The sequence below is a fragment of the Hemibagrus wyckioides genome, linkage group LG04 (assembly GCF_019097595.1).
Source record: "Hemibagrus wyckioides isolate EC202008001 linkage group LG04, SWU_Hwy_1.0, whole genome shotgun sequence".
Classification (NCBI taxonomy): domain Eukaryota; kingdom Metazoa; phylum Chordata; class Actinopteri; order Siluriformes; family Bagridae; genus Hemibagrus; species Hemibagrus wyckioides.
In genome coordinates this window covers 9,111,223-9,128,147 of record NC_080713.1, presented here as the reverse complement: position 1 = coordinate 9,128,147, position 16,925 = coordinate 9,111,223, and the positions used below count along the sequence as shown (strand labels likewise).

Sequence of the window (16,925 nt, the reverse complement as noted above, 5' to 3'; positions counted from 1 at the left end):
TCTTCAATAGTTTATGTATGTTTTAGATATATAACATTCTCCTTTTTGATTGCACAACGTATGCCCTGTGTGTCTGGACGTCATATTTGCAAAAAACAGTTCAAAAGGATAGCGCATTCATTCATTCATTCATATTCCCTCTTTCTCTATACATCTCGGTAGTGTCTCATTGGTCTCAGGTGATAAAGCAATGTACAACGTCATTGTTATTTTGAGAATAGCTTTTCCGTGGAGACTGTGAGGGGGAGGCGAGGGAAATGGCAGGTCAGAGCTGGGTGTGAAATGGGTAAGGCCATAGTCACATGCATGCTATTTGGATAGGATCGTTTATCTGAGAGGGACTGGAGGCCAGAATTGGGTGTTTGAAGGGGACAAATGTGAGAAAGTGGAACTTGATTAGTGAGAGAGGCAGGGAATTGTGTGTAAGTGGCATTTCTACTGTTTATAAAGATGTTTAGTCATTCAGGTCTTTAAAATGTTTGGTATCATTTTATTTTTTTAATAATTTCTTTTTTGCTGCTTCAAAGAATGGTAAATATTTTGGAGGTTATAACATGTTATTTATACTCCCACTTTTCACTCTCCAGTCTTTTTATGTGAGTGACCACTACTATGTTCAGCATGTCGTTTCAGACCCAACTGTACATGATTTAGGCTAAAAATAACAAGTGACTACAGTGGCTGGCCAAACCACTGACCAAATATAGATCATCAGCCTATTTATGTCATACTATTGCTCATGGCTTTTTTTAAATAAACAAATCCAAGCCCACAGTTCTTTTCATTCATAAGAGAGCTCAGCACTAAGTGCTGTTTACCTGGACAGGGATTATGACACAGCTGTTTTTCATGACATCACCGTTGCTGTTGCTGATGTGGGTCATTTTGTCAACTCATCTTGTTGTATCGTTCTTTTACAGATCTTATGTTTATAGAAGAACATGTTGAAGATGAAGAGGAACCACCTTCACTGCTCAACTCCTGTGTTTTTTATGGTAAGTGTTTGGTCTGATTTTCCATCAGGTGTGTGTGTGTGTGTGTGTGTGTGCGCATGCCTCTTTAACTGACAGGTAGTGATTTTAGTGCATATCTATCTATCTATCTATCTATCTATCTATCTATCTATCTATCTATCTATCTATCTATCTATCTATCTATCTATCTATCTATCTATCTATCTATCTAAATGAAAGCAAAAACCTCTCATTTGCTTCCCATATGTCCAGATGTCCTGTAAACCTTCCTGTTTGTGGCTGTATTTGTGTCTTTTCTTTAAAAAATACTGTGTTTATTCAGTTATATCTATCTGTCTATATTCATGTTTTCTGTCCCTCTCTCTCTCTCTCCATTCTTTCACTGACTCATTATATTTCATTGAGTGTGCAGCACTTGCTCCATTGACACCACAATGCAGCCTCTGTAGACGGCCTCTGTATCAAACAAACCGAGCTCATAGCCCGCCTCCCTAAACACTGACACACTGAGCTGAATGACTCTGAATGACTCTGTACAACAGTACTGATTAAGAATCACTCAGCTGGCTAATATCCTATCAGGGCAATTTTTAAGGAGCTGAATGAGATCATTTTCTAAGAAATTGCTAGGAGTAAACTAAAACAGGCGAAAAGCATTCACTGTGCAAGTTTCTCAAAACTGTCAAAGAGCCCTAGGCTAATGTGTGTGACAACATCGCACACACTCTATGTTACACACGCAGATGTAGGCAGATGAGTCAGAAGTTCATCAGTGGTATGGGAAACAACCTTGGGCTAAAATTAGTTGAGTGGCAGAGAGAGTGTGACAGACTGACAATATCACGATGTGAAAAACGAACTGTTGCAGTTGAAGTAATGTGTTTGTATTTGTATGTATTGTGTGTGTGTGTGCAATGTACTGAGTTGTTTTTCTATACACTGCAAGACTGTATTATCAATTAGATTGTTCGCACATTCATCTGAATATTAAAATGGTGTGTGTTAGAGTACTAAGCCCAATTTGTTTGCATTTGGCTGCAGCTGCTGTGGCCGTGGGTGGTGCTGGCTGCTCCATGTCAGATGGGTCAGACATGTGTGTGTCTGCACTGTCCTGCTGGACAGGAGCCTTCCACGGTGAGGGACAAAATAGACACACATCACACACTGATGCAACCAAACAATCGAAACTAATACAGTTGATGTGTTTTTTTTATGTGTTTTAGGCATGCAGTGAAGTGGAGGGTCCTGACGCAGTGGTGGACTGTCGTCGCTGTCCGCCAGGCACTTTCTCAGACTCCCATGGTCCAGATCAGTGCATTGTACACACACCATGCAGGAGTCTGAACCGTCACCTGGTGATGCCCAGCACGTCGGAGTCTGACGCAGTGTGTGGAGCCTGTCTGCCTGGGTAAAGCTGCTGAAATACAGATTTGCTTATTTATTTGGTATTTGCTTTTATCAAAAGTGATTCAAATGAAGGTGTGTGTGTGTGTGTTGCTCTACATCTTTTGTGTTTGCTTGCTAATGGAATGATTGTTGCCCTTCAGGTTTAATCCTGCCCCGAAAACACAGAGCTCCTCCACCCAGCGTTCCTGCATGAGGAGTGAGTGCTGCTGTTAATATTATTTAGCTGCAAAATTACCTTTCATAAAAATACAGAGATGAACATACAAGGTGTAGTTAATTAATAATAATAATAGCAATAATAATCATCATCATCATCTATTCTCATTCTCTTTCTCTCCCTCTCTTATTGGCTTACACTATTTTATTCTATCACAGCATCTCTGGTGCGTTCACGGCGTAATGCAGGAAAAAGTACCCGAGCAGGCGTAGCTGGATCAGGAGGAGCAGGAATGGGCAAGGCTAACAGCACAGCTGTGCATGCAGCAGAGGAGAAGACTACAGAGTATGCCGTGTTCGCTCTCGTCCCTGTGTTCTGTGTGATGGGCCTGCTGGGCATCCTCATCTGCAACCTGCTCAAGAAGAAGGGCTACAAGTGTGCAGCAGAGAAGGAGAATGTAGAGGGGGAGGCAGGCACGCTGCAGAAAGATGGTAAGACACACACACATACATAAAAACACACACTCACAAGTACTCATAATATGATGGATTGATATTTACACACACACACACATACAGTACATGAGTACACATAATCTCACTCCCTTTCTTCACATAATGATGCTCTGATGTTCGCGCACACACACACACATACAGTACATGAGTACACATAATCTCACTCCCTTTCTTCACATAATGATGCTCTGATGTTCGCGCACACACACACACATACAGTACATGAGTACACATAATCTCACTCTCTTTCTTCACATAGTGATACTCTGATATTCGCGCATGCACACACACACACACACACACACACATACATATACAAAAGTACTGCTAACCTTTGCCATGCCATTACATACTGATGCCCTGATATTCACACACACACGCAATGTACTTCTACACATACATACCAAATATGAATATTGATTAAAATGCCAAAGGCAGATGTGGACAGATGTGTTATATATGCATGCTTCAGTGTGTGAATACGTACATCACTTGGAAAACACAAAGATTTTCCAAGTAATATATATATACACTATACTGCCAAAAGTATTCGCTCACCCATCCAAATAATCAGAATCAGGTGTTCCAATCACTTCCATGGCCACAGGTGTATAAAATCAAGCACCTAGGCATGCAGACTGTTTTTACAAACATTTGTGAAAGAATGGGTCGCTCTCAGGAGCTCAGTGAATTCCAGTGTGGAACTGTGATAGGATGCCACCTGTGCAACAAATCCAGTCGTGAAATTTCCTCGCTCCTAAATATTCCACAGTCAACTGTCAGCTGTATTATAAGAATGTGGAAGTGTTTGGGAACGACAGCAACTCAGCCACGAAGTGGTAGGCCACGTAAACTGACGGAGCAGGGTCAGAGGATGCTGAGGCGCATAGTGCAAAGAGGTCACCAACTTTCTGCAGAGTCAATCGCTACAGACCTCCAAACTTCATGTGGCCTTCAGATTAGCTCAAGAACAGTGCGCAGAGAGCTTCATGGAATGGGTTTCCATGGCTGAGCAGCTGCATCCAAGCCACACATCACCAAGTGCAATGCAAAGGGTTGGATGCAGTGGTGTAAAGCACGCCGCCACTGGACTCTAGAGCAGTGGAGACGCGTTCTCTGGAGTGACGAATCGCGCTTCTCCATCTGGCAATCTGATGGACGAGTCTGGGCTTGGCGGTTGCCAGGAGAACGGTACTTGTCTGACTGCATTGTGCCAAGTGTAAAGTTTGGTGGAGGGGGGATTATGGTGTGGGGTTGTTTTTCAGGAGCTGGGCTTGGCCCCTTAGTTCCAGTGAAAGGAACTCTGAATGCTTCAGCATACCAAGACATTTTGGACAATTCCATGCTCCCAACTTTGTGGGAACAGTTTGGAGCTGGTCCCTTCCTCTTCCAACATGACTGTGCACCAGTGACCAAAGCAAGGTCCATAAAGACATGGATGACAGAGTCTGGTGTGGATGAACTTGACTGGCCTGCACAGAGTCCTGACCTCAACCCGATAGAACACCTTTGGGATGAATTAGAGCGGAGACTGAGAGCCAGGCCTTCTCGTCCAACATCAGTGTGTGACCTCACAAATGCGCTTCTGGAAGAATGGTCAAAAATTCCCATAAACACACTCCTAAACCTTGTGGACAGCCTTCCCAGAAGAGTTGAAGCTGTTATATTTGCAAAGGGTGGACCGACGTCATATTGAACCCTATGGATTAGGAATGGGATGTCACTTAAGTTCATATGCGAGTCAAGGCAGGTGAACGAATACTTTTGGCAATATAGTGTATATAGTCTGTTTGACAGAGGGCTGTGAAACAGCCATATAGACTGAGAACTGCTTTATTTTGACTTATTTTATCATGAGAACTAATCAACACAACTTTCTACAGTTTTAAATAAATGCCATGTTTTAGTTAGCCTATATTTTCAGTTTTCTCTGTAACAAGCTGCATTGTTTTACTTATTAATGAAGTAGAAAGTGGGTTTATAGCTGTGATCATGTGATCAAGTGATCAAGTGAGAACAGGAACTAACCTGGCAAAACATGATTAAGTGTAACAGTAAACAGATAAATAGCAAATGTATTGGTGTCAGTAGAGGACTATATTCATGAACATGAAGCTATTTTAAAGAATCAAACCCGGTGCCAAGCACTAATCCCTTGCAGAAAGTGATATTATGTGAGTGAATACAGGTCATTGGTGAAGTGCAATTATGCTCCCATGTACTTCTGGTTAGAGATACCAAATCTACTGAGACAAGAAGGAGCTTCTGCCTTCTACATTATAGAAAAGAAAAATGGCTTGTATGTCACTCCATTTGGTAGAAGGGAAAAAAATCAGTGTAACGTTCCACTCGGTTGCTCTCCATATAACATGATACCCTGTCTTTGCGTCTCCTGATCAATAATTTAAGCTTGTTTCCTGACACTGTGTGCTAGGGTGTCATATTGGTGTCTGTTTTATTGTGTCCTATTGCTTCTTGGCTGTCGTGCATGTTAGTTGTTGCATTTTTAACATAGCAAAGTGGGCCAGTCAATGTCTTTGCAGAATTTTCCCCTACATAGTCAGCCAGCCATGATGTTTCAGGTCTGCAGCAAAAGTCATGCAGTATAGAGTCTAGAAGTTTGTTTTCAGTAGAGCCATTGTGTTTTCCATGAACATCGAGCCGCACACAAAAGAGCTAATATGATTGACAAGGGATACCAGGTTTCAGCTAAAAACCAAAAAAACCACACAAAAGATCTGAAACTAGCCCCAAAAATGTAAGAATCGGAAAACAGACTGCAGCCTTTTGCCTGGAAAACAAGGTTACTGCGGTGCATACAGATTTTATTCATGCCATAATTGCCCTTGATCTTGGTAAATACCTCCAGAAGGCTTTCTTGTGGGATTTCTGAAAGTGTATAAAATCCTTTTCTCTATGAAAACAGATGAACGTTTGCTAATGAACAGTATCTGATGTAAGAGATCTACGTTTAATTGATATACTGGAGATTCACTTTCCCAAAGGTTTGCAAGTGATGTTATACACAGGGTATAGGTATAAATGCCATGCAGCAATCTCTACTTTGAAGACTTCCTGTGGCTTTAGGTTCAATTCATCATTTGTACTGATATGTGTGATGGCTGGCTGTGAGAAATTCAGATTTTGCTGTGTGCTCTCTGTCAGCACACTCATTATAGATACACTTATATAGAACCCTACTCTATTAGCTCTAAACTTCCCATAATTGTTGGGTGCATTAGCAATATTTATAGAAGCAAAAGTAAGACTATCAGTACATCTTGGCTTATTGGCAATATATTGGGGAAAAGAAAGTATCACAAACATTCTCTTTTTGGATAAATTATTCAACTTAAGGGCCATTTCTAATGGTTATGCCAATAATCAAATGCCATTAAGTACAACATGTTGCCATTGAAGGTAATGATCTGTGTTCTTGTTGGTTACATAATATTTTCAGTTATTGTTATTTATACCACAGCATTGCTGAATTCTTGATCCTGATTGGTTAGAAGGTGTTAACTCATCATTTCTATACTAACAGCTAATGGTGGATCGTCACAATCAGATCATAATCTGCACTCAAATCCCAAAAGTAAAAACATTTCAAGTTTTATATCTACTGTGTGCAATTTCTCTTTAACAAACTGTATTTTTGTCTTGTTAACCTTTTAAGCCTGTTATAGCTATTATGAAAACAAGAGTGTAGCTCTTTACATGTGCAATAAGTGTCCTCTTCTAGTCTCTGATTAACAGAGAAAACAGCAAGAGATTTGTCTCATTCTATTTGCGTTGGACCATTTAGTGATAATGTATTAAAGTTCAGTGCGGTACAATGCGGTTCTCTTGGCTCTACAGCTCGCAGTGAATTACATTCCTGAGCTGAAAGAGTTTGTATGCCTTTGAGTCTAATCCAGTCCTCTGTGGTGTGTGTGGAGAAAAAGAGGACAGCCAGAGGACAGTGGAGCTTAGAGGAGAGAAATATTGAGGAACTGCCGCATGCAGTGTGTGAAAAGTCACGATGCGATGCGGCAAGAACGCGTGTGCCTGATAGAGAGAGATAGTGGTGAAGAATTGAGGATGGGAAGAAAAAAAGGTGTACAGAAAAGGGTGATGTCATAATATAAAGGAGGAAGTCAGAAATTCCTAGTAAACAAGAATAAAGCACAAGGTATTGTTCAGGTACAATGAGTCATTCATGCAATAATATGGGCGTTGAGAGATTAATAAAACAGGAAGCCAAATAAAAAGTACACAAAGTAAAAATGTATTATTTTAAATTAAATGAATAGTGTTACTTCCTGCTACACTGTCTGTGTTCAAATAGTTAATCTCCTGAATTAATAGTTGGACTGATATAAACACTTACTCTGAACATTGTATTCAATTGCAGCTCTTTGTGTCCTTCCTTTAACTGTCTCGTTTTAACGCCATTTTCTGCATCTACCTGTATCTTTTTATTCATTACTACACACTCAGAGGAAAACACAATTTATTTCCCCTTTTTTTTGCAAACATGAATGACAGGAGAGAGAGAGAGTGTGTAATGCCATCCCTCCCACCCAGAGGGTACAGCCAGTTTATTTTAATTGGGATTGAAACTCAATCTCTTTCTTTTGTTTGTTTGTAGCACTTATGTTCATGATCATGATCATCTTCAACAGCGCTTTTCTTGAATTGGTATAAGCTTTACAGTTCAGTTCTACAATTAAAAATTTATGCTTTGATATACAATCAAATTTGTATACCTCTAGATTCAGCACAATGATACAACAACTAATATCAGTACTAATATCAGTACACAAAATTGATGTATGTACACTTTACTTTCTATTTTCTTTTAGGCACAGTGGTGCAGCAGGTATAACTGCCATCTCACAGCTCTAGAGTCCCAGTAAGCTCCGGGGTTTCATCTGGGTTCTCTGGTTTCCTCCCACCTAAAAACCTAAAAACATTTTTTATAGTTTATATTGAAAAAAATCTAAGCCTTAGTATTTATGACATGCATGATTACTGTACTTTCCAGACATGATTGACAAACATATCACACAACCCCAATAGAGAGAATAACAATATTGCAGCAATTTAATTAAAACCAGTGTGTGTAAGTGGGAACCAGCAGCTAGACAGATCTGGAGGAAAAGCTGTACATCGGTCTGACTGTGAATGACAGAATGGTCTAGGAATTTCTACCTGGACAAAGGATAATATACAGGAGTTGATTGGATTGCATGGGATCCTTGATGATGCTAAGGGACAGAAATAATATCTTATCATAAAGAGCTTCAACTATAACATGGTCCGAGTGAAAAATCTGTCTTTTTTTATTGAGAACAGTGAACTTTTGTATCTGAATTTTATCAATGTGTGTGTTTAAGTCACACAATGAACCTATGGATCCCACAGGGTAACAATAGATTGTCCCAGACAGATTAGAATAATAGCAGCTGTCAGTGACAGTGTTTAAGCAGGATGAATAGACAAGAAGGCTGAGTGGGCTATTCTCAGAAACCCCCATGCATACACATACATCTCTGGAATTCTAGGGGGAAAACAGTTACCATAGAGACCGTCAGGCATTGTCGTGGGTCAGCGGGGACAGAGTGAGAGTGATCATGTGGAAATTTTGAAAGTGTTCTTTGTGTATGTGGTATAATTTCACAAAATGTTTTGATTGGCACAGTATTGACTGATTACCCTGCCATGTTTTTTTTTATGGAACTCATATCAATTTTGTCAAAAATAAGAAAGACAACTGTTCTTCTGAATGATACAGCTTCATTTCTTATTCAAGAGCCAGAAAAGCCAAGTTTTGTGGTAAATAACATATAAATAGATTATATGCTTTGAGTAGATTAGATTAGATTAGATTAGATTAGATTAGATTAGATTAGATTAGATTAGATTAGATTAGATTAGATTAGATTAGATTAGATTAGATTAGATTAGATTAGATTAGATTAGATTAGATTAGAGACATGTTCACATCAAACATCAGAAAGGGGGTAAACCGTGAACTCAGTGACTTTTTCTCTGGCATGGTGGTTGGTGCCAGACTGGGCTGGTTTGAGCATTTCAGTAACTGCTGACATCATGGGATTTTCAAACACAACAGTCTCTAGAGTTTACATACTGGTGCAAAAACCCAAAACATCCAGAGAAAGATCAGAGGAGAATAACCAGTTTGGTTTGAGCAGATAGGAAAGCTAAGTTATGTTTAATAACTTTTCTTTAGGAAGGAGGATTGGCCATGGTAGAATTACAGTAGACCACATTGAGTTCAATGAACTAGGAATCTAGAGTGGGCACAGGATTACCAAAATTTGACAGTCAAGGATAGCAATGAAAAAGACAAGGTAATTTCGTCCAGTTTTGGTGACCCAGCTCCCTCTCCAACCTCAGATTCTCGCATGATTTTATGCATTGCGCCGCTACCATGTGATTAGCAGATCGGAAGATTCCACGAATGAGCAGGTGTACAGCACAGGGTCGCTGAGCGTACATCACCTACTTTCTCATCTATACAAAGGAAATAACTATGCAAGTCTGGTGCATGGTGTTTCTCCAGAGGTTGGAGGAAATTCACACCAGCCCAATTAGCAATATCTTTGCATCATACCCCTATACTATGCTAGTGCCTGTAGGGAAATAGAGCACTTAGACAGTATTTGAAATTAACCATAGGATGTTGAAAAAGATGCACAATTTAGCATTTCTTGTTAATCATTCTACAACCCTGAGCATTCTGTCATTTGGATGATCGGATCCTGAACCTAAAGCTCTGAATGTGTGTGTTGGTGTGTATAGGTAATCCTTGCCCTTATGTTATAGAAGATCAGAACGAAGACACTATAAGTGCACTGGTGCGCCTCATCACAGAAAAGAAAGGTATTTTATTGTCATTTGTTCTTTATTAGTTACAGTTCATACTGTATATGTTCAGTTGGCTAAAAGTGTGTGTGTGTGTTTCAGAAAATGCAGCTGCCTTGGAGGAGTTGTTACTTGAATATGAGAAGAAGCAGACATCTGGTAGCAAAAGATCATCAATCAAGTAAGAAAGCAAACAACATTTACAATTTGTGGCATAAATTTTTACCACTTGATATTTGATAAAAGATATTTATTAGCTATACACTTATAGCCGCTCGTGCTAACAATGTGGTCATGCTAATTTATGAACTAATTTAACAAGCCAGTTTGAAAAATTACCTGATGTTATCTTCACAGCTGGGAGGATTGATGTGGTTTGGCAGGGCATCACAGGATTCCAAGACGAGCAATAATGAGATCAGAACCTGCTAATAGTCCTGGATAATGTAAAAAAAAAAAAAAAAAAAGACTTCAAGGTCATTTTCTAAAAAATAAAGCAAGAATATTTAGGTTTCAACTTTTTAAAGCAGGAATCAGTATTGTGTCTGATCATTGACAATTTGCTGTTTTAAATAAATACTCACACAGCCACTGAGCAGCGATAGCTATATAAATCAGCATTATAAAGTAGATATAAAGTAGGGTCCAGGAATCTGACTGCTCCATCAACAACAAACGCATATTTCATATTTCATGTTTCTGAGAATGCATTATTTAATGTTTAAAATACGTGAATTTATAGTTATCTGTCTATGTATTTATCTGAAAATGTGTATTTACAATCAAACTCTCAGAATATCTTGTTATTATTAGCTTCTACATTAGCTTAAGTTTTGTTATGTGTGTTGTGATGTGTCAACTGTCTGATTCACATTTAGTGTACAAAACAGGTTTGTATGAATTGGGACAGGTGTGTCCCCTTATACAACACTCCTGTTAGTGGGATAATCTTGGCATTCACTGAGGGTTATCTGATATGAATGAATGAACACAATATACATTTATAAATTAAAATATAAATTTTTGGAATGTAAACTTTGTATTATGAGACAATGTGAATCAGTATTGTGTGCCCAGTTAGTTCACTAGGACTAACAGTTACATAGGCAACGCGTCCTTCACTGTTACTGACAGGCACAGAGGCCACGCCTCCTTCACTGTTACTGACAGGCCCAGAGGCCGCACCTCCTTCACTGTTACTGACAGTTACAGAGGCCACGCCTCCTTCACTGTTACTGACAGGCACAGAGGCCACGCCTCCTTCACTGTTACTGACAGGCACAGAGGCTGCACCTCCTTCACTGTTACTGACAGTTACAGAGGCCACACCTCCTTTACTGTTACTGATAGGCACAGAGGCCACGCCCCATTCACTGTCATTGACAGCCACAGAGGCCACGCTTCCTTCACTGTGATTGACAGCCACCGGGGCCATGCCCCCTTCATTGTCATTGACAGCCATATAGGCCATGTCCCTTCACTGTCACAGACAGCCACCGGGGCCACGCCCCGTTCATTGTCACTGACAGCCACATAGGCCATGCCCCCTTCACTGTCACAGACAGCCAGAAGCCACACCTCCTTCACTGCAGCATAGCAAGAAAAGTGTAAACATTGTTTACTGAAATAAAATTTATTTTTGATTTAGAAAAACACTACCAAAGCAGATTTTTGTGGTAAAAACAGCCACTTCATGTCATTTCATCTTCACATCTGTTGTCTAAAAATATTTAATAGCAGCTGTTAAATGTATTTCATTTAAAACTAAACTAATCTTTTCGATATAGTTGTCTGAAGTATTTAATAAGGTTAACTTCTTAACATCTTAAGTCCCCTTAAATATATTTTTTTGATCCACATGTAACTAGAGAGCATCAGATTCTGCTCAGTCACTCCTTCCTAAATGTGTCATTCTGTCACTGTTCATTATTCCGCCTCTTTTAGAGGAATTGTGCATGACTAAAACACATTTTCTGATATAGTCTGGCCATTTTGCTGTCCTCAATACTACCTGTATGAAAAGGACACTGTATCCTCCAGCACTTTTTAAGTTCCAGTCTTTTAAAGTCTTTTTTGCTTGAGCATGCAACTTTACACCCACATACACAAAAGAACAAAAAGCCACAGCTTTGTGTGTGATGACGGGATCCGTTCTGTACAGCTTTACAGAGATAAATAACATAACAGGAAAATGTCTACATTAAGGAGCTCTTGTTTATATTTCTTGGCTTATATTTTTGTATTTCATTTATTCTCTCTTTCTGTAACCCGTTCAGTTCGGTTCAGAAAACTATGACAGCATCAGTTATAATATTGGCAAATAACCAATATCGAAACCAATATAAATTGAATGTTTACATATGGTGGGTTGTTCTCTCTCTCTCTCTCTCTCTCTCTCTGTTACTCCATTCCTCCCTCAGGTTCCCTGGCTTCCTCCAGTTCCGCTCATTGCCCAGGCTTTGTAACCATCATCACCTCCATACTATCAATGGTTTGGCCCTTCATTCTGGTCTTGGCTGCTCACGCTGCAGTCAGAAGAAATGGCCACAAGTGCTGTTGCCCCTCACCATTGACACAAATAAGACATCCTGTGCTTCATCTATCCCCTCCTCACCTGGTGAGGGAAGGGTCCTCAATGTAGGAAGGTGGGTTATACTATAAATATCATACTATAAAATTTGAAAGACATCAGTAGTTTAATCAAAATTCACTATCCCGTCACTGATGACCAAACACTATTAAACACTAATAGATCATTTCCCGGATCATGACCTTTAACACCACTGATGCATGACTGACAGGTTCCAAGTGGCTCAGATCCTGGAGGGTGACCCAGTCCCTGTGGTGACAACCCCAGCAGTGTCCAGTGACACTGATTCGTTAGACTCTACCAACATGGAACCTGCTGAAGAATTATCTCTTCTGGGCGCGTGCTCTTCCGCAAACTCTCACTCAAAGCGCAGACAGGATGTGAGTAACTGACAGAAAAACATTTACATTCCTCTCTTTCTCTGTTGTTTTTGTGAATACCCACACTTCTCTTCCATCTGCTCAGTCATTCACTTGTAAAGCTTACACAGACTTTGTATAACATTCTTTTATTCTGTTAATTTAGAGATCAGGTCTTGAAAAAACACACCAGTATATGGAGCTTTTAATAGGCTTCTAGATGAGCATTTAGATTAATGAGATGGATACACGATAGATAGATAGATAGATAGATAGATAGATAGATAGATAGATAGATAGATAGATAGATAGATAGATAGATAGATAGATAGAGCACAATACACAAATAAGACACAAACAGGATAACACGCTAGATTTCTATACAATAAACTCGCTAGCTACCTAAAAACACTAGCAACCTTCTATTTCTACGTATTAAATATAAAATAAGAACTATCTCACTTGATAAATTTTTATCTTTTCGTTTTCTTTCCTTTTTGTTGTTTCCTCTCCCTCTGTGGCAATGTTTTAACAGCATTTGCAGCCAATACGCACAAGCTAATATCACCAGCTAATATTCCCTATGTCAAAACTATATTATTTAACACACATATATACTGATAAAAACTTTTGAATGTGAATACTAATGAATATTATCATAGCATTTGGGGGGGGGGGGGTAAGAGAGTAGATCTAATTTACAAAATAGTTAATGGTTGCAATTACAGTATTTTAAAAAAAATAGATAAATAAAAACAAGCTAGTATGTTGGTTGCTAATGCTAAGGAGGATTGGCCACGGTGAGAATTACAGTAGACCACATTGAATTCAATGAACAGGAATCTGAGGCACAGGATTACCAAAATAATAAGCAGGGCTGACCTCTAGTGTATGAGGGGAGTAACTGTGCATATTGAAAGTTTTTCAGTTTTTCCTGTTCAAAATCTACCAAGATAAATAGTGAAGAGAAACATTTCTGTGCACCTTTTGTGTCATTTCTAGGATTATTTTCTTAATTCTTTTCTCAAATTGATAAATTGCATGATTTTAGGGAAAGCTCATCATCATAAAGTCCTGGTCCATACTGTCCCTTTAATGACTTGTTTTTGGTCCCTTTCATTAGATGAGTGAGTGAATGGACGAGTAGAAGAACAAGTGAGTCATCCTTCAGGACTACGTCCATCAACACCACATCGAGCACAACCTCATCGGTGGGCGCCGGAAGTGTCGAGGCTGACGCAGGATGGGAATTGTATTCACCCCTATGGGGAGTTAGCCTTGAACTTATACAGCCTGGAAAACAGGAACTGGTCTTTATAGGAGTTTTAAAAGCTATTTTATTATGGGTTTTGTTTTTGTTTTTTAAAGAAAAGATGAGTGAGAAAACTTTGAAGAGGAGAAACGAGACCTGGCATAGCACATTGATACAAAAATGCAAAATATTACCACACATTATTGAAATTGTAGTTTAGATCTTTATAAATGTCCCACCATGCAGGGCAAAACATTACCATTCTTAATGGTACACATACAGAATATCTTAGTACTGAATGAAATTTAATCTTCTAACATTGATAGATCACGTTAGATTATCTGACAGGCACAGGTATCTCAAACACACTTCCTTGCATGTCAGGAAACACTAATCTTTTTTATCCTCCAAAACAGGTACAGCACATTGAAATACTTTCTACACTGCTATAAATAACTCCTAATTTGTATAGTCTAGCAGTTAGGCTGGAATTAACAGGTTTTTTTGTATTCAGAGCAGTCTGATTTGCCTGAATAACAAGGTTTAAGTTCTCAATGCATTAGAGTCAGCTTTTGCCTTTGAGGGTGGAATTGGGTCATGTTTTAAGTATTAAGATCAGAAAAGCTGTATGTGTTATGCATTTAGCTGCATTTAGCTGTGCTGAGTATTTGCTTTTAAATCCTGATCCTTCCACGTATTGTTCAATATATATCAATGTTTTTTTTATTGATTCTTATTGATAGGGGTGGGAAGGTTTGACATTTTCACTCTACCTAGTCACAGGTAATGACAGTTTTACTGTAACGATTTCACGAAAGATTTCAAAACATTTTCCATAAAATCTTCTAGCTACTGTTTATCATGTTAAAAAGTTAAGCGAATAGAAAGAATAAGAATTTGGGGAGGCACAGCCGGACACACAAGAGATCAGTATATTTAAAGAATAGATATCAATATTTTAAAGAGACATTCGTTCATACACCATGAGTAACGATGATCACAAGACTTTTTCACGCCTCCTTCCTACAGTGCAGTTTATTATACCTAATTAAACTCTTACAGCACTTAATTAGCTGAGTAGGTGTGAAAGATCAGGGATAAAAAGGCTAAACTTCTTAGCACTGTAGCCCTTTAGGACTGTGTAAAGGATAGTAAACTATCCTTTACTTCCTCCATTATCTTGATTTTATAATAATGAATAATAACAAATTCAGGATTTAGCTTTATTACATTTCATCATTACTAGCTATGACATGAGGAAAATGCATTTGCTCTTGAGAGAAAGCCTGAACTTCTTAACATAGCTAGCTTCGATAGCTGACCAGTGCTAGCTAGCTAGCTAATTTCATATTCAGGTTGCACTAGCTATTTTAATTTAACCGTGAGAACGACTTCTTGAAGTCTACTATTTGAACAAATACCACTGCTTATCGAAGTAGGAAAGATAATCTTTTTGTAAACATTTTAGACTCTTCACAAAAGGAATGCTGGTGTAGCAAACACTTCAAAATAACAATATTGCATCTGTTGTATTAATATTGCAGTAAATTGGCACATGTCTAACCTAGAGATAAGTTTTTGATTTAAACTAAAGAGCAATATAAGGGGGCATGAATGGCCCATCGTACCACTGTGATATCTCATGGTGCATCATCAAAGCTACCTCCCTGCGTACCTAGTTTTCACTTATATTTACCTACCACATCTTTTGTTCGTTTTGTCATCCTTGCACAATTTAGCAAGAGGCGTCTGCATGCTTGAGAGTTTACACTGGCCACTTGAGGCATAAGAATCTTGTTTTAAAGTGAAGATACCGGTGGTACACCTGAAATACGCACAAGCATTTTCATGCACAGGCCTCTGCTTAGAAAAAGCCACAAAACAGATGATAAAAATAAATGAACTTTAATAATTCTAGCATACAGCAGATACTATTTAATATAACAATCGCTGGAAACTACAATGTGAAAATACTATAAATGAAAAAAAAATGTTGCAATGGTATTTAAATGTTGAACAAATTTCAGATTTTCATGTTAATGTTTTCCTGCTTCTTAGTTTATTTTTAGGTTTAATTCTAAACTCATGATGGCCGTCAAAGCTACAAAGCAACACTGTTACTGCCATCTATGTGCACATTTTATAAAGAAATAAATTATATACTTTGTTTTCCATTCAACCCTAATAAAACAGTATTTTTTATTATATTTTATAGGATCTGACAATTGTGGGTTCTATCATAGTTGTTAAGGTGTTAATAACCAGTCTGATGTAATGAGAATGGACCCAAAAGATTCTCTGCATCATTGTTCAATCTTTTTATTTATTTTCATTATAACAGCTTTTTCTTGATATTTGTACTCTTTAAATAAAGGATAAGAACTGAAGTAAAGTGTGAATTTCTGAATTTCTGAAATTGATATATTAACATAATGATTAATGTTTGAGACAAGAAAGAAAAAAGAATGAAAATGAAAAATATATTTAAAAATATAGTTTTAGTTCAGCATAGACATAAACAAATATGGTTTTATAATTTGAATTCTAATTAAAAGCAGAACTACTCATAACTGAATTAAAAGAAATTGTGCAAAGTTGTATATTGTTTGTTTTAGCTGATATCATAGATTTGACATTTGGAAAGGATCTGTATGCAAAAATACCACAAAAAAAACCCACATAAAATCTGTTATAAACAAGACATGAAAGCTATTCGGTAAGAGTATATGCTTATATGTAAGTACTGTTTATGTATTATGTACAATACTGTTCTAAAGTTTGGGATCGTTTGGTATGTTCCT

General features: G+C 38.3%; 1 protein-coding gene across 5 annotated transcripts in view; it reads left to right on the top strand.

Moving 5' to 3' along the window:
- The window catches only part of relt (RELT TNF receptor), a 33,032-nt gene extending 16,461 nt beyond the window's left edge, over positions 1-16,571 (top strand). For 4 of the 5 annotated variants that reach the window (XM_058387842.1, XM_058387840.1, XM_058387843.1 and 1 more), the window contains 10 exons: positions 921-995; positions 2,016-2,108; positions 2,198-2,382; positions 2,522-2,577; positions 2,757-3,029; positions 9,861-9,941; positions 10,026-10,104; positions 12,344-12,568; positions 12,725-12,893; positions 13,996-16,571. In XM_058387842.1, coding sequence (XP_058243825.1) covers positions 942-995; positions 2,016-2,108; positions 2,198-2,382; positions 2,522-2,577; positions 2,757-3,029; positions 9,861-9,941; positions 10,026-10,104; positions 12,344-12,568; positions 12,725-12,893; positions 13,996-14,007 — 1,227 coding nt within the window. In that variant the 5' untranslated portion in view covers positions 921-941 and the 3' untranslated portion in view covers positions 14,008-16,571. The remainder of the gene's footprint in view (positions 1-920; positions 996-2,015; positions 2,109-2,197; positions 2,383-2,521; positions 2,578-2,756; positions 3,030-9,860; positions 9,942-10,025; positions 10,105-12,343; positions 12,569-12,724; positions 12,894-13,995) is intronic. The other variant, XM_058387844.1, reaches the window with a different exon arrangement.
- The last annotated feature ends 354 nt before the right edge of the window (positions 16,572-16,925 follow it).